The sequence below is a fragment of the Neoarius graeffei genome, chromosome 7, assembly GCF_027579695.1.
Source record: "Neoarius graeffei isolate fNeoGra1 chromosome 7, fNeoGra1.pri, whole genome shotgun sequence".
NCBI classification, from domain to species: Eukaryota; Metazoa; Chordata; class Actinopteri; order Siluriformes; family Ariidae; genus Neoarius; species Neoarius graeffei.
In genome coordinates, this window is record NC_083575.1 from 48377170 (window position 1) to 48402506 (window position 25337).

General features: G+C 37.8%; 1 protein-coding gene across 1 annotated transcript; it reads right to left on the minus strand.

The window, feature by feature from the left end:
* Nucleotides 1-2171: 2171 nt before the first annotated feature.
* On the minus strand, nt 2172-24610 carry LOC132889402 (neuroblast differentiation-associated protein AHNAK). The gene is made up of 7 exons (XM_060925851.1): nt 24588-24610; nt 22396-22445; nt 17703-17789; nt 17495-17611; nt 16767-16920; nt 16526-16683; nt 2172-16450 (listed from the first exon to the last, which is right to left on the minus strand). Exons 4-7 carry the CDS (start codon nt 17507-17509, stop codon nt 2762-2764), a joined length of 14016 nt encoding a protein of 4671 aa, XP_060781834.1. The 5' UTR covers nt 17510-17611; nt 17703-17789; nt 22396-22445; nt 24588-24610; the 3' UTR covers nt 2172-2761.
* Between the last annotated feature and the right edge of the window lie 727 nt (nt 24611-25337).

The following is a 25337-nucleotide window of genomic DNA, read 5'->3' on the forward strand; positions in this document are numbered from 1 at the left end:
CAGAGAAATCTTTTAGCTTCAAAATGATATATCAAACAGGGGTGGCACAGTGGTGTAGTGGTTAGCGCTGTCGCCTCACAGCAAGAAGGTCCTGGGTTCGAGCCCCGGGGCCGGTGAGGGCCTTTCTGTGCGGAGTTTGCATGTTCTCCCCGTGTCCATGTGGGTTTCCTCCGGGTGCTCCGGTTTCCTCCGGGTGCTCCGGTTTCCCCCACAGTCCAAAGACATGCAGGTTAGGTTAACTGGTGACTCTAAATTGACCGTAGGTGTGAATGTGAGTGTGAATGGTTGTCTGTGTCTATGTGTCAGCCCTGTGATGACCTGGCGACTTGTCCAGGGTGTACCCCGCCTTTCGCCCGTAGTCAGCTGGGATAGGCTCCAGCTTGCCTGCAACCCTGTAGAAGGATAAAGCGGCTAGAGATGATGAGATGATATATCAAACATAATTTTTTGACAACGACAAGTATATTAATTTTGCGACCAAAGTCACCTACCCTTTTAATTTCCGCGCAGTAGTGAAACGTGATGTCATCGGCAGGTTCCCCTTCTTGTGTACCACGTCACGTGTGACGTGGCACAGATTATCAGCAATGGCAGATAGAACGCGATTGTCAGCTTCGGAAAAGAAGCGAAGGAAAATAGCAAGTGATGCCCAAAGGAGACGGTCGATGGTGAATATCGGCACAGCAATCAACAAGTGGAAATCGCGTTCTATCCGCCATTGCTGATAATCTGTGCCACGTCACACGTGACGTGGTACACAAGAAGGGGAACCTGCCGATGACATCACGTTTCACTACTGCGCGGAAATTAAAAGGGTAGGTGACTTTGGTCGCAAAATTAATATACTTGTCGTTGTCAAAAAATTATGTTTGATATATCATTTTGAAGCTAAAAGATTTCTCTGTCTAGTCATGTTGTCATAAAATATATTGTATTTTATGCCAAAGAATACATCCAATGGTGGAATGGCACTTTAACAACACTTCATATGAACAGTGCCAGCTGGTATAAATAGGATAGCAGGCTAAAGACCTGCTTCAACATTCAACAGACACATTGGGCCCCATTTATGAATCTTTTAGTAACATTGTATGTAAATCTTTGTGTAAGCCAGCCTAAACTAAAAATTATGTTGGATTTACAGAAGTTTCAGAAAGTTTCCATAACACGCATATGTGCTTTCAGAATATACTGGTTTTAGAGTAAGTCAGGTTTGTCTCTTGATGATAATTTGGTAAAAATGATAATTCGTTATTTATTTGCTACTCAAAACTACTCTCTGACAATTCATGTATTTAATATTAATAAAGTTAGAGTTATAATACAGGGTGTTTCAAAAAAAATGTGATATTATTTGAGATGTACAGTAAATATCCCAGAAACTACATAGTCTAGGCAAATGAAACTGAACAGGCTTAATGTTGAGCAATATAAGATTTATTCCTCAAAATTTGAACAAGAAATTCAGAGGTATGTGGATTCCATGAACGATTTCACAAATTTTCAATATGCAGCCACCTGAGACACACACACAGCGTTCCTCTTTGAACTTTTTGTGCCGTGTCCAAATTTGCATTGCAGTTGGTGCATTTTTAGAGAATTCTCTCATAAATGCACGCTGCACAGTCTTGTTCAACTGTGTTCGAGTGTACTCTAACACACAAAACACCTTTTCTTTTCCAGTGAATGGCATTTCTATACCTAAAGAGATAAAAACATTAAACGTAAAATGTTGACCTGTTTCCACACATGCTGTTAAAATTTGAGGTCAATTGAACAAGAATTGGCAAAGTTATTAGATTGTGAAATGATATCCAATTTTTTTGAAACACACTGTATTATAGTATTATAACGGTAATGTTATTAATGTTAAATACATGAATTGTCAGACAGTAGTTTTGAGTAGCAAATAAATAACAAATTATCATTTTTGTAGGCTTTGTATTACCACAGCTGTATTCTTGTGCCAAACCAAACACATCTGGTGCACATTCAGAGAGTGAAGAGAATGAGAGCATAAATAAATTTTCCCCAAAGTTCCTGGGTTTTCCATAAAATATATCAACTATATTCAAGAATTAGATAAACATTTTTATTTTACAAGATTTATTGTAGCATATGTTTGTATGTAAATACAGTAATTCAATTGAATGTAAATATAGTGTGTTTTACAATAATGTAGGACATGAATGGGAACTTGGCTGAACATTTTTTAAAAATGTATGCCCTCTTCACAGAGCTGCAAAATCTTAGATGCTTGAATTTAATTATGACTATTGTTCATGGCAATACAACAATAGATAAATAACAATGAGATGTTTGCATAACGTATTATACTTACTGTATATTACTTTTCAATAGTTACATATATTATATATATATTTCCATGAACATCTCTAAATGTGACACAGTTACATTTACTTGTGTATAACCAAGAGGATGCTGTAAACAATTGCAGCAGAGGATAATTTTACTTTAATGGGTGTCGAATGCCCATGTTTCTCTATACAGAGTATTCTAAGCATGATTAACTAACCCTATTTATTTAATTATGTTATTAAATAAGTGTTGGTGCTATCCCTAACTGCATTACGTTTGCACAACACAATTGCTTACACAAGTAATAAAAATGCATTCTGAAGCATAATACCAATTTATACAATCCAGGCTTACAGAAAATTTGTAGGATTGTGAGACCACATTGATTTAACTGGCTTACACAGCCATCAATCTACTAGTGCTAATAAAGCGTCAGCTGAAATCATTTTCCCCCATTCTCATCTGTAGAGGAATCTGCATGCCTTAGCAATGTTTCAGTGCTCATTAAAATCGTTTTACTTGACTCTGCCCCCTCAAAAAATCTAATTTTTTCAGTGTGTACAGTGTCTCTTAACTTTTGAACTGAGGATGCTGTGTCATCAGATATAGGCTCAGTAGAGTCTCCTTCAAAAACCTGTATTCTCTGTGTCACAAATATCTTCTCCTTGTCATCACCAAAGATTTCCTTTACAACCTGTTTCTCCACTATAGTATGTCCCTTTCGCATTATTTTTTCCTCAACTGACAGCATTGAGTCAGCTACGTTTTCTGGAATCAATGTTTGGGTTTTCTGTGTTTCTACTTTAGTGAGGATTGCAGTATGTTCTGTTTTAGACACACTTTGCACATTTGACACAACTATGTGTCCTGACATTTTTTTCAGAGTATCCATAGAAGAAGAAGATGTTTCAGAAGAGAATGGAATGTTCACTTTCTCTGGTTGATGAGGCTCCATAGATATTAGTTCAGTTCTGGCTGTTGAAGTAATAATATCAGCATGTATGTCACTCACTTCAGTATTAGCAGTGGGTTCAGAATATTTCACTTTGACCTTTGTAGGGCTGGGCAGCGACAGGCCAATCTGTTCAGTTGTAAGTGCAGAACTTACATCAGCAAAAGCATCAGATGAGCTCAGTGACAAAGTAGGACTGACATTGTCCTCATCAATCTCTCTTGTGAAACTTTTCTTGGACTCATTTTCATTTATGTCACTTTGTGGACTGTGTTCAGCTTTTTTGGGTATATACTGTTCATGTTTCAGAGGATCCGAATATTTTTTCTTGGCTCCTTCAATTTCATCAAAGTTAGGTACATGAAATTCAACTTCAAAGCCACTGAAAACATCACCAAGCGTTGGCAATATGAATTTGGAGGACGTCTTGACTTCTTGTGTGTATTTTTGTTTTGGTTCTAAGACAACATCTAGAGCATTATCATTTACAGCTGTATCCTCATCTCCACGCTTTCCCACTTGGGCATCCACTTCTGGTATCGCTACTTCATTATTTATTTCTGCATCCTTAACTTTAACATTAAGAGACTGTATTTTCACGTCTTTTGTAAAGTACGTGCTGCTTTCTGACTGTGAGGAACTTTTACTGACTAGATTGATCTCTGGGCCTTTGACTTTAAGGTGTAAAATTCCAACATTTTCATCTTTGTTTACATCATGTCCTTTTATGTCCACTGAGAGTGGCTCAGCTGACAAATCTGCATCTGGTAAATTTATTTCAGGTTCTTTAACATCTGTTGTCATAGAAGATATGTTAATAGTCTCCTTTTGAACTTTAACTCCAAATTTTGGGAATTTTATTGAGGGAAGTTTCAACTTTGTTTGTGAACTTGACTTTGCTGGATCTTTCCCTCCAGCAACTTTTACTGGCTCGGTAATGTCAGTAGTTGGTCCTTCTATTATAATACTTTCTTCTGGCAAAGAAAGATCAGCAGTTTGGAGACTCATATCAATTGCTGGAGTCGTACTCTCTGATTTATTAAATCTGGGAAAAGACAATCCAGGTCTCTTCATTTTCACATCAATAGCTTTAGAATCTACTTCTGGCAGGTCAGCTTTCACTTCAGCTGTTATGTCTTGCACTTCAACATCAGGTGGATGCACTTCTCCTTTTGCTTTTGGTAAAGAAATATCAATTTCTGCTTTGTCTGAACTTACATCAATTTTTGGCCCTTTTACTTCAGGAAAACTTATTCCAAATTTTGGCATTTTCAATCCAATCCCTTGTTCTTTAATTTGGATGTCCTGAGCTTTCATTTCTGTACTGAGAGTTTTCGTTTCTTTGTCTCCTTCAGGTCCTTTTATAGCCACTAAAAGTGGTTCAGATGGCAATTTTTTCTCTGCACCTGGCAGATTTATTTCATGTTTTTTAACATCTGCATCCACATTAGAAACCTGGACTGTGGCCTTTGGAACTTTAGTTCCAAACTTTGGAAAGTTGATTGAAGGCAATTTAAACTTTGTTGGAGAACCAAACTTTGACCGAACTTTTTGTTCTGCATCTTCCCCTGGTACTGAAACATCAGTAGTTGGTCTTTCAATTTCTATACTTCCTTCAGGAAAAGACACATCAACAGTTGGAAGACTCACATCAACCTCAGGAGCCTTAACTTCTGATTTACTAAATGCAATCCTCGGAAACGAAAAGCCTGGTGTCTTCATTTTCACTTCAATATCTTCAGAATCCACTTCTGGCAGGTCTGCTTTTATTTCTGCTGTTACACCTTGCACTTCAAAATCAGGTGGATGCACTTCTCCTTTTGCCTTTGGGACAGAAACATCAATCTCTGCCTTTTCTGTACTTACATCAAATTTTGGTCCCTTTATTTCAGGAAGGCTGATTCCAAATTTTGGCAAGTTGAATTTACTCTCTTGCTCCTTAATTTTGAGATCCTGATCTTTCAGTTCCATACTGGGAAGTTTCTTTTCTTTGTCTGCATCAGATCCTTTTATATCCACTGTTAGTGGCTCAGCTGACAATTTCATTTCTGCATCTGGTAGACTTATTTCAGGTCCTTTAACATCTACATCCACATCCACATCAGAGATCTCTACTGATGCTTTTGGGCCTTTAATTCCAAACTTTGGGAAGTTGATTGAAGGTAATTTAAACTTTGTTGGAGAACCAAACTTTGACCGACTTTTTTGTTCTACATCTTCCACTGCTACTGTAACATCTGTAGTTGGTTTTTCAATTTCTATACTTCCTTCAGGCAAAGACACATCAACAGTTGGAAGACTCACATCAACCTCAGGAGCCTTAACTTCTGATTTACTAAATCCAATCCTCGGAAACGAAAAGCCTGGTGTCTTCATTTTCACTTCAATATCTTTAGAATCCATTTCTGGCAGGTCTGCTTTTATTTCTGCTGTTACACCTTGCACTTCAAAATCAGGTGGATGGACTTCTGCTTTTGCCTTTGGTACAGAAAGGTCAATCTCTGCCTTGTCTGTACTTATATCAAATTTTGGTCCCTTTATTTCAGGAAGGCCAATTTCAAATTTTGGCAATTTGAATTTGATCCCTGGTTCCTTAATTTCGAGTTCCTGATCTTTCACTGCAATACTGAGAAGCTTTTTTTCTTCGTCTGCATCAGGCCCTTTTTTAGTCACTGTGAGTGGCTCAGTTGACAATTTTATCTCTGCACCTGGCAGACTTTTTTCAGGTCCTTTAATATTTACATCCACATCAGAGTCCTCTACTGATGCTTTTGGACCTTTCATTCCAAACTTTGGGAAGTTGATGGAAGGTAATTTAAACTTTGTTGGAGAACCAAACTTTGACTGACCTTTTTGTTCAGTATCTTCCATTGACATTTTCACATCTGTAGTTGGTTTTTCAATTTCTATACTTCCTTCAGGCAAAGACACATCAGCAGTTGGAACACTCACATCAACATCAGGAGCCTTAACTTCTGATTTACTAAATGCAATCATTGGAAACGAAAAGCCTGGTGTCTTCATTTTCACTTCAATATCTTTAGAATCCACTTCTGGCAGGTCTGCTTTTATTTCAGATGTTACACCTTGGATTTCAAAATCAGGTGGATGGACTTCTGCTTTTGCCTTTGGGACAGATATATCAATCTCTGCTTTGTCTGTACTTATATCAAATTTTGGTCCCGTTACTTCTGGAAGGCTGATTCCAAATTTTGGCAATTTGAATTTACTCCCTTGTTCCTTACGTTTGATATCCTGGTCCTTCATTTCCAAACAGATGGATTTCATTTCTTTGTCTGCATCAGGCCCTTTTATATCCACTGAAACTGGTTCAGCTGACAATTTCATCTCTGCATCTGGCAGATTTATTTCAGGTCCTTTAACAGCTACATCCATGTCAGTGACTTCTACTGATGCTCTTGGACCTTTCATTCCAAATTTTGGGAAGTTGATTGAAGGTAATTTAAACTTTGTTGGAGAACCAAACTTTGATTGAACTTTTTGTTCTGCATCTTCCCCTGGTACTGTAACATCTGTAGTTGATCTTTCGATTTCTATACTTCCTTCAGGCAAAGACACATCAACAGTTGGAAAACTCACATCAACCTCAGGAGCCTTAACTTCTGATTTACTAAATCCAATTTTAGGAAATGAAAAGCCTGGTGTCTTCATCTTCACCTCAATATCTTTAGAATCCATTTCTGGCAGGTCTGCTTTTATTTCAGCGGTTACACCTTGCACTTCAAAATCAGGTGGATGAACTTCTGCTTTTGCCTTTGGTACAGAAACATCAAGCTCTGCTTTGTCTGTACTTACATCAAATGTTGGTCCCTTTACTTCTGGAAGGCTGATTCCAAATTTTGGCAATTTGAGTTTACTCCCTTGTTCCTTAAGTTTGATATCCTGGTCCTTCATTTCCAAACCGATGGATTTCATTTCTTTGTCTGCTCCAGGCCCTTTTATATCCACTGTTAGTGGCTCAGTTGACAATTTTACCTCTGCATCTGGTAGACTTATTTCAGGTCCTTTAACATCTACTTCCACATCAGAGACCTCTGCTGATGCTTTTGGACCTTTCATTCCAAATTTTGGGAAGTTGATTGAGGGCAATTTAAACTTTGTTGGAGAACCAAACTTTGAGTGACCTTTTTGTTCTGCATCTTCGCCTGGTACTGTAACATCTGTAGTTGATCTTTCAATTTCTATACTTCCTTCAGGCAATGACACATCAACAGTTGGAAGACTCACATCAACCTCAGGAGCCTTAACTTCTGATTTACTAAATCCAGTCCTTGAAAGTGAAAAGCCTGGTGTCTTCATTTTCACTTCAATATCTTTAGAATCCACTTCTGGCAGGTCCACTTTTATTTCAGGTGTTACACCTTGCACTTCAAAATCCGGTGGATGGACTTCTGCTTTTGCCTTTGGGACAGATATATCAATCTCTCCCTTGTCTGTACTTATATCAAATTTTGGTCCTTTTACTTCTGGAAGGCTGATTCCAAATTTTGGCAATTTGAATTTACTTCCTTGTTCCTTAAGTTCGATCCCCTGGTCCTTCATTTCCAAACTAATGGATTTCATTTCTTTGTCTGCATCAGGCCCTTTTATATCCACTGAAATTGGTTCAGCGGACAATTTTATCTCCGCATCTGGCAGACTTATTTCAGGTCCTTTAACATCTACATCCACATCAGTGACTTCTACTGATGCTTTTGGACCTTTCATTCCAAATTTTGGGAAGTTGATTGAAGGTAATTTAAACTTTGTTGGAGAACCAAACTTTGAGCGAACTTTTTGTTCTGCATCTTCCCCTGGTACTGTAACATCTGTAGTTGGTTTTTCAATTTCTATACTTCCTTCAGGCAAAGACACATCAACAGTTGGAAGACTCACATCAACCTCAGGAGCCTTAACTTCTGATTTACTAAATCCAATTCTAGGAAATGAAAAGCCTGGTGTCTTCATTTTCACTTCAATATCTTTAGAATCCATTTCTGGCAGGTCTGCTTTTATTTCAGCTGTTACACCTTGCACTTCAAAATCAGATGGATGGACTTCTGCTTTTGCCTTTGGGACAGATATATCAATCTCTGCTTTGTCTGTACTTACATCAAATTTTGGTCCTGTTACTTCAGGAAGGCTGATTCCAAATTTTGGCAATTTGAATTTACTCCCTTGTCCCTTAAGTTCGATATCCTGGTCCTTCATTTCCAAACCAACGGATTTCATTTCTTTGTCTGCATCAGGCCCTTTTATATCCACTGAAACTGGTTCAGCTGACAATTTCATCTCTGTATCTAGCAGATTTATTTCAGGTCCTTTAACATCTACATCCACATCTGTGACTTCTACTGATGCTTTTGGACCTTTCATTCCAAATTTTGGGAAGTTGATTGAAGGTAATTTAAACTTTGTTGGAGAACCAAACTTTGAGCGAACTTTTTGTTCTGCATCTTCCCCTGGTACTGTAACATCTGTAGTTGGTTTTTCAATTTCTATACTTCCTTCAGGCAAAGACACATCAACAGTTGGAAGACTCACATCAACCTCAGGAGCCTTAACTTCTGATTTACTAAACCCAATTCTAGGAAATGAAAAGCCTGGTGTCTTCATTTTCACTTCAATATCTTTAGAATCCATTTCTGGCAGGTCTGCTTTTATTTCAGCTGTTACACCTTGCACTTCAAAATCAGATGGATGGACTTCTGCTTTTGCCTTTGGGACAGATATATCAATCTCTGCTTTGTCTGTACTTACATCAAATTTTGGTCCTGTTACTTCAGGAAGGCTGATTCCAAATTTTGGCAATTTGAATTTACTCCCTTGTCCCTTAAGTTCGATATCCTGGTCCTTCATTTCCAAACCAACTGATTTCATTTCTTTGTCTGCAGCAGGCCCTTTTATATCCACTGAAATTGGTTCAGCTGACAATTTCATCTCTGCATCTGGCAGATTTATTTCAGGTCCTTTAACATCTACATCCACATCAGTGACTTCTACTGATGCTTTTGGACCTTTCATTCCAAATTTTGGGAAGTTGATTGAAGGTAATTTAAACTTTGTTGGAGAACCAAACTTTGAGCGACCTTTTTGTTCTGCATCTTCCCCTGGTACTGTAACATCTGTAGTTGGTTTTTCAATTTCTATACTTCCTTCAGGCAAAGACACATCAACAGTTGGAAGACTCACATCAAACTCAGGAGCCTTCACTTCTGATTTACTAAATCCAATCCTTGGAAACGCAAAGCCTGGTGTCTTCATCTTCACCTCAATATCTTTAGAATCCATTTCTGGCAGGTCAGCTTTTATTTCAGGTGTTACACCTTGCACTTCAAAATCAGGTGGATGGACTTCTACTTTTGCCTTTGGTACAGAAATATCAATCTCTGCCTTGTCTGTACTTACATCAAATTTTGGTGCCTTTATGTCAGGAAGACTGATGCCAAATTTTGGCAATTTTATTTTACTATCTTGCTCGTTAATTTGGATATCCTGATATTTCATTTCCATGTTGAGAGATTTAATTTCTTTGTCTGCATCAAACCCTTTTGTATCTACTGAGAGTGGCTCAGTTGGTAATTTTATCTTTGCATCTGGCATACTTATTTCAGGTCCTGTAATATCTGTATCCACATCAGAGACCTCTACTGATGCTTCTGGACCTTTAGCTCCAAACTTTGGGAACGTAAATGAAGGTAATTTAAACTTTGTTGGATCTTTCTGGCAAGCATCTTCCATTGATATTGTAACACCTGTAGATGGTTTTTCAATTTCTATACTTCCTTCAGGCAAAGACACATCAACAGTTGGAACACTCACATCAACATCAGGAGCCTTAACTTCTGATTTACTAAATCCAATTCTAGGAAACAAAAGGCCTGGTGTCTTCATTTTCACTTCAATATCTTTAGAATCCACTTCTGGCAGGTCTGCTTTTATATCAGCTGTTACACCTTGCACTTCAACATCAGGTGGATGAACTTCTGCTTTTGCCTTTGGTACAGAAATGTCAAGCACTGCCTTGTCTGAACTTACATCAAATTTTGGTCCCTTTACTTCTGGAAGGGTGATTCCAAATTTTGGCAATCTGAATTTAGTCCCTTCTTCCTTAAGTTCGATATCCTGATCTTTCACTTCCATACTGAGAGGTTTCATTTCTTTGTCTGCTCCAGGCCCTTTTATATCCACTGTTAGTGGCTCAGCTGACAATTTTACCTCTGCCTCTGGTAGACTTATTTCAGGTCCTTTAACATCTACTTCCACATGAGAGACCTCTGCTGATGCTTTTGGACCTTTCGTTCCAAATTTTGGGAAGTTGATTGAGGGCAATTTAAACTTTGTTGGAGAACCAAACTTTGAGCGACCTTTTTGTTCTACATCTTCCATTGGCACTGTAACATCTATAGTTGGTTTTTCAATTTCTATACTTCCTTCAGGCAAAGACACATCAACAGTTGGAACACCCACATCAACCTCAGGAGCCTTAACTTCTGATTTACTAAATCCAATCCTCGGAAATGCAAAGCCTGGTGTCTTCATTTTCACTTCAATATCTTTAGAATCCATTTCTGGCAGGTCAGCTTTTATTTCAGCTGTTACACCTTGCACTTCAAAGTCACGTGGATGGACTTCTGCTTTTGCCTTTGGGACAGAAACATCAATCTCTGCCTTTTCTGTACTTACATCAAATTTTGGTCCCTTTACTTCTGGAAGGCTGATTCCAAATTTTGGCAATTTGAATTTAGTTCCCTGTTCCTTAATTTGGATATCCTGATCTTTCATGTCCGTAATGAGAGGTTTCATTTCTTTTTGTGCATCAGATCCTTTTATATCCACTGTTAGTGGTTCAGCTGACAATTTCATCTCTGCATCTGGTAGACTTATTTCAGGTCCTTTAACATCTACTTCCACATCAGAGATCTCTACTGATGTTTTTGGACCTTTCATTCCAAACTTTGGGAAGTTGATTGAGGGCAATTTAAACTTTGTTGGAGAACCAAACTTTGACCGACTTTTTTGTTCTACATCTTCCACTGCTACTGCAACATCTGTAGTTGGTTTTTCAATTTCTATACTTCCTTCAGGCAAAGACACATCAACAGTTGGAAGACTCACATCAACCTCAGGAGCCTTAACTTCTGATTTACTGAATTCAATTTTGGGAAACAAAAAGCCTGGTATCTTCATATTCACGTCAGTACCTTTAGAATCTACTTCTGGTAGGTCAGCTTTTATTTCAGTTTTTACACTTTGCACTTCAAGATCATATGGTTGCACTTCTACTTTTGCCTTTGGTACAGAAAGGTCAATCTCTGTCTTGTCTGAACTTATATCTATTTTTGGTCCCTTTACTTCAGGAAGGCTGATTCCAAATTTTGGCAATTTGAATTTACTCCCTTGTTCCATAAGTTCGATCTCCTGGTCCTTCATTTCCAAACTGATGGATTTCATTTCTTTGTCTGCATCAGGCCCTTTTATATCCACTGTTAGTGGCTCAGCTGACAATTTCATCTCTGCATCTGGCAGACTTATTTCAGGTCCTTTAACATCTACTACCACACCAGAGACCTCTACTGATGGTTTTGGACTTTTCATTCCAAACTTTGGGAAATTAATTGAAGGCAATTTAAACTTTGTTGGAGAACCAAACTTTGAGCGACCTTTTTGTTCTGCATCTTCCACTGCTACTGCAACATCTGTAGTTGGTTTTTCAATTTCTATACTTCCTTCAGGCAATGACACATCAACAGTTGGAAGACTCACATCAACCTCAGGAGCCTTAACTTCTGATTTACTAAATCCAATTTTAGGAAATGAAAAGCCCGGTGTCTTCATTTTCACGTCAATATCTTTAGAATCCACTTCTGGTAGGTCTGCTTTTATTTCAGCTGTTACACCTTGCACTTCAAAATCAGGTGGATGGACTTCTGCTTTTGCCTTTGGTACAGAAATGTCAATCTCTGCCTTGTCTGTACTTACATCAAATTTTGGTGCCTTTACTTCTGGAAGGCTGATTCCAAATTTTGGCAATTTGAATTTACTCTCATGCGCCTTAATTTGGATATCTTGATCTTTTATTTCCGTACTGAGAGCTTTGAATTCTGTGTCTGCATCAGGTCCTTTTATATCCAGTGAAAGTGGCTCAGCTACAAATTTTATCTCTGTGTCCGGCAGACTTATTTCAGGTCCTTTAACATCTACATCCACATCAGAGACCTCTACTGTGGCCTTCGGAACTTTAGTTCCAAATTTTGGGAAGTTGATTGAAGGCAATTTAAACTTTGTTGGAGAACCAAACTTTAATTGATCTCTTTGTTCTGTATCTTCCATCGATACTGTCAAATCAGTATTTGGTCTTTCAATTTCTATACTTCCTTCAGGTAAAGACACATCAACAGCTGGAACACTCACATTAACATCAGGAGCCTCAACTTCTGATTTACTAAATCCAATTCTAGGAAATGAAAAGCCTGGTGACTTCATTTTAACTTCAAGACCTTTAGAATCCGCTTCTGGCATGTCAGCTTTTATTTCAGGTGTTACACTTTGCACTTTAACATCAGGTGGATGGACTTCTACTTTTGCCTTTGGTACAGAAATATCAGTCTCTGCCTTGTCTGTACTTACATCTATTTTGGGACCCTTTACTTCAGGAAGACTGATCCCAACATGTGGCAGTTTTAACTTCCTCCCTTGACCCTCAATTTTGATATCCTCACCTCTCATCTCATTGTTTAAATCAGACCCTTTTATATCCACCAAGAGTGGCTCAGCTGACAATATTATCCCTGCAACTGGTAGACTTATTTCAGGTCTTTTAACATCTACATCCACAGAGATCTCTTTTGCTGTCTTTGGAATATTAACTTTCTCTAAGCCAGTTCGTAGGTCTACTTTCACTTCAGTTGTTCCAGCCTGCAATTCAAGATCAGCTGGATCAACCTCCACATGTCTCTTTGGTATAGAAATGTCAATCTCTGCCTGGTCATAACTTATATCTACTTTTGGTCCTTCTACCTCAGGAATGCTGATCTCAAATTTTGGCAATTTGAATTTACTCCCTTGTGCCTCACTTTGGATGTCCATATTAATACATTCCTTACTGACATATTTCTTTTGTTTGTCTACATCAGGCTCTTTTATATCAACTAAACTCGGTTCAGCAGACAAGTTTAACTCTGTATCTGGCAGACTTATTTCAGCTCCTTTAACATCAACATTCACATTAGAGGTCTCCACTGCTGCCTTTGTAACTTTAGCTCCAAAATTTGGAAACTTGATTGAAGGAATTTTGAACTTTGTTGGGGAACCAAACTTTGCTGCATCCTTTTGTTTGCCATCTTTCACTGATATTACAATATTTGTGTTTGGATCCTGTGTTTCTGTATGCCCCTCTGGTAAAGACATTTCAACATTTTTGAGATTAATATCAGCTGCTGGGGCTGTATGTTCTGATTTAGATATCCCAAACCTGGGAAATGAAAACCCTGGCCTTTTAATTTTCACTTCAGATATTTCAGAATCTGCTTCTGGTAGGGGTGCACTCACTGCAGGGTTTACAACTTGTTGTTCAGCTTTAGGTGAATGTCCTACTCGCACCCTTTCCTCTGATACAGAACTGTCATCATCTTTCTGTGATGTACAACTAATTCTTGGTGCTTTTACTTCTGGAAAACTGATCTCAAATTTTGGTAGTTTGAACTTCCTCCCTTGTCCTTCAGTTTCAGGATCCTGACCTCTGCCATACACATTGACAGACTGTCCATCTTTACTAACATCAGTGTCATCTAAGTCAGATAATTTTGGCTCAGCTGATAATTTTAACTTATCCTCTGGTAAAACCTTTTCAGCTTTTTTCACTTGTACATCCACAGCAGAGATATTTACCCCTCCTCTTGGAACTTCAGTCTCAAATTCTGGCAAGGCAATTGAGGGAATTTTAAATTTTGTTTTGCCAAACTTTGTTTCTGTTTTTTGTGGTGAGTCCATAGTCTTCATATTATCTTCTAAGATCTTACTTTCCTGTACTGAAACATCTATATTTTCAACTTCCCCTACTTGGGGGATTTTGAATTTGTGTTTTTCATGGATCTTTGTTTCTCCAGTACCCATTTTAGAGGAATCCTTCTTTGGTAATTCAGTACTATCTGGAGACTGAATATCAAGTTTAGTGCTCTCAAATCCTTGGGTGTTTATTTTTGGTTTCTTTGATTTCTTTTCATGACCTTTCTTGTCACCGTATTTTTTCGTTTTCGGCTTTTCACTTTGGTCAAGGTCTACATCACTGACTGCTTTGAGTACTGTCTTCTGTAGTTTTGATTCTTTTGTGGCTTCCATCCCTGGTATTTCAATATCTTCCCGCTTTGGAAGTTTGAAGTTTATATCTCCATATCGCCCATAATCTGTTATCTGTGGCTGTGTCTCGTCTATTTTCATCACAGCTGTTGATATTTGCTCATCAATATAAGGTAGCTCAACTTTTGGCATCTTGATTGCTGTGTCCTTATCTACAGTATCAGAAGCTGGTGACTTGTCTGCACCTACTTTACTTTGAGGGATACTAGTGCTACTGTCTGTACTTGTGATGGATATTTTATATGGAGATCCCCTAGGAGTCAGCACAGACTTATCTGACTTCAATTCCATAATTGTAATTTCTCTTTGCACAAGAACTCCTGTTATGTCCCCCTCAGGCAATTTAAAAGCAGGGAATTTGGAAACAGCCACTTTTACATCCTCAACATTGAACTCTTCAGGTCTTCGTGGATCCTCGATTTCTCTTGCCTTTGTAATATTAATAATTTTCTCAGTTTTTGGAGCCTTAATCTCAGGTGTCTGAAGACTGGGTTTTGTTTCTTTAGTTTCCATCCCTGGAATTTCAATATCTTCTCGTTTTGGTAGATGGGTCCTATTTTTTTCCACCTCTTTTATTTTGATTAGTTCATGGGTTACAAATCCAGAGTGATCTACCTTTGGCAATTTAAACTTTAATCCTGAGCTCTTATCTAGATCTGCTAGGATGAAATCAGTAGTTTCTGTTGGTAACTTGGAAGTTTTGATTTCTAAAGGTGAATCTTCTTTGTCTACAGCAAAAGCAGTTCTAGCAGGTTTTGGTTGGAAAACAGTTGGTTTCTTTGCATCACCTATGCCATCAGACATTTTCCCTACTTGCATAATCTCAGAAAAATCTGGTGAAGTGAACTGAAGCCCATTTACTGTGCTCACAAAGTGGGTCTTTGATGTGGCTATGTCTGCCAATGGACCTCTGGTTCGAATCCCATAACTCTCACTTTCAAACACAGATCTCTCCTTCCATTGCTTTTCATCACCAATGCTTGGAGATTTTTTTGTTACTTCTTCACAAATATCTAAATTTTGCATGCTAAGTTCTGCATTTCCAGAGTCCATTTTTTTCTCTAAACCATCTTTTCCTATTCCCTGTCTGTTGAGATCATTGTCAAGTTGAGATATTTTTACCTCTTCCTGTGATAATAAAACATTGTCACAGGCTGATGGATCTGAAATTTTATACAAAGCTTCAATAGTTTCTGCTTTCTTTTCTGTTCCACTGTCAGGTTTCTCCTTCTGATGAATTCTGACTTTCATTTCTGAACTCTGTGTGTTTCCTCCCTCTGCAAGAGCAACTGAAATATCTGTAGTCTTTAATGTGCTGCCCAAACTAATTAAATGAGCCTCATGCATTTCCATTCCTGACAAACTCTGAAATGGATCATCATTCCCAGCCTTGGAAGAAACCTCATTTTCAGCTCCATCCAGGACCTGTGGGATCACTTGCATTTTTTCCTCATGTCCTTCAGGAACCTTTTCTTCTAATATATCCTCCACTTGTTGATTTTCGCACAGCAACGCCTTCTCATTTTTCTGGGGTTCCTCAACAGACTTGCTCCTGTGGCCCTTCATCTTCATTTTCAGTTGAACTTTGTGCTTTTTTTTCTTGTCTTTTCCATCTGGACGTTTCAGTGGTGATTCAGTGTCACTTGTTGGTGGGCTCATCTCTAATTTCCTGTGTTCCTCTGCTTCTGATGTGCTATGAGATCTCTTGAATTGCATTCTGGGTCCCTTGCCAAAGGATGGGAACTTTGGCCATGAAATGCGTTCTTGCTGTTTTTTCATCTTTGTCTGACTTCTCATCATTGGTGGGCTTTGGTCTTTTTCCTATGGAAGTTAAAAAAAAGCACTAAGTACTTTACACATCAAACTCTAACATCAGAAAATTTGGATTACATTTACCTTTGGATGTATAATTTCAGCATTTTCTAGTATGCCTGGTTCCACTTTGCGCCTTAGACAGAACTCCATTTTATATGGCTGAGCATGCTCAAGAATTTGAAGTGCATCTTCGTATGAAACATTATCAAAGTATACTGTAGCACTTAGTATTTGATCACCTGGTGGGATGCAAATAAAAATTAGAACTTTAAGACACAAATTAAATTGGGATCAGTAACTATGATTGCAATCTTTTCAATACCCTCTTTCACACTTAGATGTTTGGAAGCAGGTGAATCTAGTTTCACTTCTTTAACAAAGATCCCATCTTTCCCTCCACCAGTCACAACTAAGCCCTCAACACATGCTTCTTTCACTGTTTTCACAATCATTTCAGATTCACCACTCTGCATGTCCTGAAACCACAGATGGCAAAAGTTAACAAAATCATTTATAAATCACATAACAGTAATCTTTACAAAAGTAGTTATCACAATAATTTTGGATGAAAAAAACCCACTAGATTACTATATTTCTGTTTTTAAAGGAAAAAACAGTGGCTCTGTTATGCTCTGAGGGCATTTTGCTGGCATTCTTTGGGTCCACTTGTTCCCTTAGAGGGAAGGGTCACTTTATCCAATGGTGAAACATTTCTATCTTGATGGGAATGGTTCTCTTCCAAAATGCCCCATTCACATGACATCAGTGCTCACTGAATGGTTTATGAAAATGATTTAAATCATATGCTAGGGCCTTTGGAGACAACACATTCCAACCCAATTTAACAGCAGTGGGAGATTTTGGACCAGCATGTTGGACCAACACCTGTTGGTTTTTCCTTTAAATTGTCACTTGTCTGTATATTTAAATAGGTTTTCAAATTGCACATGTACATCGATCTGTCCAAAACATTCAGTACTTTCAATATACTAAATATATGTAAATAAATGTATATTTAATGAAAAGAGAAATTATTTCAGTAAGCTTGACCTCTGTTTCATTCATTTTGTCAGAGGTGCGCTTGTCAAACAGAGCTCCAAAGCCAGCTTTTCTGCTTTTTTTGGTGCTTCCACTCTTGATTGCCGAATCAGAGATATCCTCTTCAGCCTGACAGAACAACAAGTGTATATATAAAAACACATTTAATATTTGTCATGCATTTTAACTGAACTGAAGCTGTATTAGAGATTGCAGTTACCTGTTTTTCAATGGGAAATTCCTCGACTGGGGATGAGCCTTGAGGACGAGGTCTTTCCCTCTCTAAAATCTCAGGTTCCTCACATACCTAAGAATATCAGCAATAATATATATATTTTTTTAATAATGCAACAAAATACAAGATGCCACATGTCTGTAATTTGTCTGTAAGTGAATAAGTTTTTGTGGAAGTACAGTGGTGCTTAAAAGTTTGTGAACCCTTTAGATTTTTCAATACGTCTGCATAAATATGACGTATCATTCTAAAAAGTTATTCAGGGGACCGATTACCACCATTTAATTATTAAATGCATGATTGCATCATAAAAATTCTATTTTATTGATTTACATAAACTTATTAAGTTGCAAACATTATTTTGATGGGTTGTGCTGACATAATAATGTTGCCTAACACATCAACATATTGTGTGTAATTTAAACTCAAATTTCTGTGCTAATAGATTTAAAATGTTACTATTACACATAGCTAACAACTTTCACATTAAAGTGTAATTTGGCCATCCTACCCTTTAGGTTTAGCATAGCAGTGAATGAGAGTGATAAAGTTTCATTTGACAAATCCGCTCAGCTAGAGAGTGCTTTTCATATGTGTCATGGGGAGGAAAAGCATGATTACATTTTTGCTTATTCAAGTAACCATCAACTACTTTGTGGAATCTAATTTCTTTCCATCACATGTTACTTGGCTTTAGCTGTTATCTCCTGGGTGCGATTTGCTGGGGGGGATGGTGGGGATCATCCCCCCCTCTGGTTTTTATCTCTGCTGAAAAAAAATCCTCGGGGACAACCCCGTCAATAAAACAAACAAACCAAAAAAAAAAGTTGACATGACAGGCATGTTGTGACACAGTTTTCTATGGTCTACATTGCACTCACTTTCAAAATGACCTGAAGTGGCAGCTTTGATGTTCACGAACGGCCCCAGCAAATAGATACATTGTAGATAATAACAATATCTTTGCGTTCTATGCAGGGATGCAAACAGCACGCCTTTTGGCGGATGCCGCCTTTTTCACGGCCGATTTTTTTTTTAGGGGGTACGTTGGAGTGTCTGATTATAATTTCAAAGTAAATTCTGTATTAAAATTACTAAATAAGCAAATCCGTTACAGTCCATGAAACAGGAAGTATAAGGATGAGAAAAAAACAGTTTAAATTGGAAAGCTGCGCACAATGTGAACTGCGCCATCAGAGCAAACTGTTCATTTAGTATTCATGTATTTTAGTGATTTTCGAGTCACTGTCCATTTAATCCAGAGGGAGAGAAACATCACAGCAACGTGACAAGCAATGCGAACTTTGTTGTGTTAGTGTTCGTGTATTTAGTCAGAGAGATAGGAAGATGAATTTACTATCTCTGGTTTAGTGTTCGTTTTCATTTAGTGTTATTCATTTGATATCATCGGATGTTATTGAGCTGTTAGCCTATTGTTACCTTAATTTTGTGACGTTTCATGATTAAAAAAAAAAAACATCCCCCCTTCTGGTTTTTTGACAAATCACACCCTGGTTATCTCCATGTTTCAGATGTATTTAGATGTATTCAGATGTATTTAGATGTATTCAGATGTGTTCCAAAATCTGTTGTACTACCCTTAGAACTGGCTAAGTCTTTGATACCATACTAGCATTTAATCATCATAGAGGTGTACTGATTAATGAGCAAGCATTCTGTGTTAAAATTTTTATACTGTTTCAAATACTATCTGCTCGCAAAAACATGTTTATTAGGCTTTTTGATCTAAAAAGTCTTTACTATATTAAGTAAAAAAAAAAAAGCAGTAGGACCTTGAGAAGCTTGGTGGCCACTGAAAGTTACTATTTATTACACAAGAATTATTTTTGGTCCACTAATTTTCTTGGTTGAGCGGTGTAAAAAGAATTGCAATTACACGACTGAAATATTTCACTGTGTATCACTTCACTTGTCACGTAAAACTCCACTTCCTAGTTCTTACCAGTTACTAGAGTCGTGTTAGTGAAATCAGTAGTGAATGTGGCAAATGAGAGTTTTCACGAATATAACTTCTGACTTAAAATATGAAAGTTTGTCAGATGAAGATGAAAAGGAAGAAGGGGCACCAGTTTTACCAGAAGCGCCTTTACTGGGAATGTGCAAATTAATGTAAGCTAGCTAGTCAGTTAGCCAATGTGCTATCAAATGAATGTGGCTTCTTGGGATCTGTGTTTGCTTGCAGAGCAAAAATAAATGGAACATTTAAATAATATTGGCTGGCTTTGGGGTGACACGGTGGTGTAGTGGTTAGCACTATTGCCTCACAGCAAGAAAGTTCTGAGTTCGAGTCCAGCGGCCAATGGGGGCCTGTCTGTGTGGAGTTTGCATGTTCTCCCCCTGCCTGCGTGGGTTTCCTCCAGGTGCTCTGGTTTCCTCCACAGTCCAAAGACATGCAGGTTAGGCTAATTGGTGGTTCTAAATTGACTGTAGGTGTGAATGGTTGTTTGTCTCTATGTGTCAGCCCTGCGATGACCTGGCAACTTGTCCAGGGTGCACCCCGCCTCTCTCTCATAGTCAGCTGGGATAGGCTCCAGCTTGCCCGCGACCCTGCACAGGATAAGTGGTTATGGATGCATGGATGGATGGATGGCTTTGAGTGGTATATCAGATATATTCCATTCAGCTAGCATGATATTGAACGAGTCGAAGATGAGTTCAATATCATGCTAGCTGAATGGAATATATCTGATATGCCATGAAAAAAGTCAGCTATTATTATTATTATTATTATACCTTTCGGGTGTTCACCACATCTTTCTCTTCAAAATTCTCTCAAAATCTTCCATATTTAATGAAGCAAACCTAACAGCCATGTTTGTTTCCAAATTGTCACAGTCTCTCTCTTGCGCAGAAGTTTTACATCTCTGATGTGTGATGTCATGTTGTCTTGACAACCCATGCAATATCGTAAGCCATATTCAACACTCATTCTCCATTGGGTAGAGTGACATAATAAACGTAGGATAAGCGATATGCTAACAATATTGCATGCTATCAAACCAAATGAATGAAACCCACTAGAAGGGAATGGAATCCATGGTTTTATTCCATTGAAAAAGTGTCCTGTATGTGTAATAATTGATGACATTGTGTCCAAAATGTCACTTACTAGATATTAATTTCTTGTTTATAAAACTGCTGTATAAAAGTCATATCACACTCATGGTCATGCTGTTGTACCTGACATCAGCTTGGCTATGATTAACTACAGTCAATTATCCATGAATGACTCACAGTTGTGCTGATATTCAAGTACAACAGCACAACCTCGAGTGTGATACTGCTCAAATGAGCACTTGCTTGGAGCTTTGCTATTGTAGTTGTCCAAAATGTTGACAAATTTTTTATAAAATGAGTTTAAAACTGGAGTTGACAGCCTTTTACAGATTTTACATGTTTGTCATTGTGGTTTTAAATACATAGAGTACCAGTCAAAAGTTTGGACACACCTTTGAATTCAGTGGTTTTTCTTTATTTTTGTTAATTAAAGGCATTAATTTAATTTTTATTAATTAAAGTAATGATGGATGTTGTTTCTCTTTACTTAGTTGAGTGGTTCTTGACATAATATGGATTACTACAATTGTGGAATACTGTAGTATTCCAGTAGTTGTGGAACACATATAGTTCAGTATCAGTTATGAACATCATTCCTTAGTTTTAGATAATCTTAAATGTCTGCGGATAGATATTGATTTGCTCTTATGTCTGATAATATGCGATTGTCACTATATAGTAATGATGTAAAGTGAAAGCGCTAGTTCACTGCTGAACACCAGGTACCCAGCAGAGTCACACCGTAATAAATGTCATGGTGTTGTTTCTGGTGCATGGTATGCAGTGTCAAAGAAAGGAATAAATATATATTTGTAACTGTGATGCGTCTCTCATTATTGATATCAATGTCACAAGACAATGCAGCAATTTATTGAGACAAAATACACTACACTACACAACTCAGTAGTTCATATGCTATAATATAATTCTATTCAATTTTGTGCCCTTGCAAATATTTTGCTCATACACTCATCAGGAGCTCCACTTTTAGGCAGTCCATCCATCCATTATCTGTAGCCACTTATCCTGTGCAGGGTCACAGGCAAGCTGGAGCCTATCCCAGTTGACTATGGGTGAGAGTCAGGGTACACCCTGGACAAGTCGCCAGATCATCGCAGGGCTGACACATAGAGACACACAACCATTCACACCTATGGTCAACTTAGAGCCACCAATTAGCCTAACCTGCATGTCTTTGGATTGTGGGGGAAACTGGAGCACCCAGAGGAAACCCACACAGACACGGGGAAAACATGCAAACTCCACACAGAAAGGCCCCCGCCAGCTGCTGGGCTCAAACCCAGAACCTTCTTGCTGTGAGGCAACAGTGCTAACCACTACACCACCATGCCACCCCTGCTTTTATTTAAATAAATAAATGTTTATACACACACACACACACACACACACACACACACACACACACACATATATATATATATATATATATATATATATATATATATATATATATATATATATATATATATATATATATATATATATATATGTGTGTGTGTGTGTGTGTGTGTTATATTATATTTAGAGGTCTTCCAAATGTGTTCTGAAATTGACTGATAATTGCTTGAGTGACACTCACTGAATCATCCTCCGCTCCTTGTTCTGGTCCCCTCAGACTTCGCCCAGCACCTGTTTCAGATTAAAAACAGTATTTTAACACTGAAAATAGTGCTCAGTGAAGTAAATATGCTTTATTATGCATAAGAAGCACTAGTCCACAAAACTCAAACAGGTGCTAAACAACATCAATCATCATTACTCATAATGAAGTGCAGTTTTTGCACTGTGTGCTGAGCTTATTCTCAATGTAAACACACCTATCTGAATGGGTGCATATTACCATTTTGGAATTTTGTATAAAAAGTGTACACACCCTGTTAAAATGATAGGTTTTTCTGATGTAAAAAAAATGAGACCATGATAAATAATTTCAAAACTTTTCCCACCTTTAATGTGACCTATAACCTGTAAAATTCAGTTGAAAAACAAACAAATCTGTTAGGGTGAAAATATAAAAAATAAAAAACGTACAATAAGCTGGTTGTATAAGTGTGCACACCCTGAAACTAATACTTTGTTGAAGCACCTTTTGATTTAATTACAGCATTCGGTCTTTTTGGTTTCACACCTGTCATCAATTAAAATGACTTTGATTAACCCCAAATAAAGTTCAGACATTTACTCAGTTGCATCCTCCAGCAAAAGCCAGGGTTCACAGAGAGCTTACAAAGCATCAGAGGGATCTCACTGTTGAAAGGTATCAGTCAGGAGAAGGGTACAAAAACATTTCCACGGCATTAGATAGACCATGGAGCATAGTGAAGACAGTCCTCAAGAAGTGAAGAAAATATGGGACAACAGTGACATTACCGAGAATTGGACGTCCCTCCAAAATTGATGAAAAGACAAGACGAAAACTGGTCAGGGAGGCTGCCGAGAGGCCTACAGCAACACTGAAGGAGCTGCAGGAATTTCTGGCATGTACTGGTTATGTACTACATGTGACAACAATCTCCTGTATTCTCCATATGTCTGGACTATGAGGTAGGGTCAAAGAAAAACATCCAGGCCCGGCTAAATTTTGCAAAAAAAACCCAAAACATCAACTTTCCCAAAATCATTTGGGAAAATGTACAGTATTATGGTCTGATGAAACCAAGGTTGAACTTTTTGGCCACAATTCCAAAAGGTATGTTTGGTGCAAAAACACTGCACATCACCAAAAGAACCCCATACCCATGGTGAAGCATGGTGGTGGCAGCATCATGTTTTGGGGTTGTTTTTCTTTAGCTGGAACAGAGGCTTTAGTCAAGGTGGAGATAATTATGAACAGCTCTAAATACCAGTCAATTTTGGCACAAAACCTTCAGGAATCTGCTAGAAAGCTGAAGATGAAGAGCAATTTCATTTTTCAGCATAACAATGACCCAAAAAAAGTTTTGGAATGGCCCAGCCAGAGCCCAGACCTGAATCCAATTGAAAATCTGTGGGGTGACCTGAAGAGGGCTGTGCACAAGAGACGCCCTCGCAATCTGACAGATTTGGAATGTTTTTGCAAGAAAGAGTGGGCAAATATTGCCAAGTCTAGATGTGGCAGGCTGATAGACTTCTACCCAAAAAGACTGAATGTTGTAATTAAATCAAAAAGTGCTTCAACAAAGTGTTAGTTTCAGGGTGTGCACACTTATGCAACCAGCTTATTGTACGTTTTTTATTTTTTATTTTTTCCCCCTAAAAGATTTGTTTGTTTTTCAATTGAATTGTACAGGTTATAGGTCACATTAAAGGTGGGAAAAGTTTTGAAATTATTTATCGTGGTCTCATTTTTTTTTTTTTTACATCAGAAAAATCTATTATTTCAATGGGGTGTGTACACTTTTTATATCCACTGTACTGTCATTTCCATTAGTTTAAATGGCAGGTTCCACAGTAACACATTATTTTATTAATTGACAGTGCAGGACACAAAGACAGCCACCTGAAGAGATCATTTTTGAAAAAAAAAAAGTGTTTCTATATTGTTCTGAACTCCAGACAATACATGCTCAAAGAAAGCAGATGAACAAACACAGAAATGACATTACCACGTTCAGTTAACTCCAGATGTATTTCTATTGCAGAAAAGAAACACGCTGACACAAAGACATCCCTGATCACTATAACATCAACAATATAATATCAATAAAAATTGTAATGTCAACTGTATCACCACTCATTAAATAATGAGCATTCGGTAAACAAATTCTCTTCAAACCAAAATGTTGCACTCACCCAAGTTACTGTCTCCCAGGATCGCCCTCTGTATAAGTACTGGATATTTATCTCATGTGTTACTGTGCCTTACCCAGGGCATTCTTGCTCTCACCTGTATTTCAGTACAGGAGGAATTGCAATGCCCTGCCCATTTCCACACACATGTTTGGCAATACAAGCAACATACACACTTTTTATACAAATACAACTCTTTTAGTCCAATTTCAAGTATTTAATTACTGTCCACATAACTGTAAATGTTCATGCATGATACACCTGTGTATATAAATTCAAGAAACATTTTGGGTGGTGTTCCTTCAGTTTGTAAGAGAAGCAGACATTGTTGTTTGGTGTAAACCCCCCAGTTGTAATCTGATAACACAGTCGTCTACCTTCATTTATACCGAATACATCAGCCCAGTAATTATTAAAAAAGTTCATGTGTTTAAGGCACTTGTACTAGCTACCTACATATAACCTTGCTGAGATTTGTAAACAAGTTAGTTATTTACTGTCTTATTCACACATACGTACATTACGACTTTACTGGTTTATTACAGTAGGAAATCATAAGCAAACCACACAAACATGTCACCTAGATAACATAATGAATAATGTTGCTTAATTTTATTTGTTGCTTGATTCTGTCTCCAATCAATTCTGTGTCTTTGTGTGGTCTGAGAATTGCAACACTGCAAAATTCATAATGCAGTTACACCCTTGTCAAATATTTGGTTTTAGGGTGCCACTGAAACAATAAAAGCATGA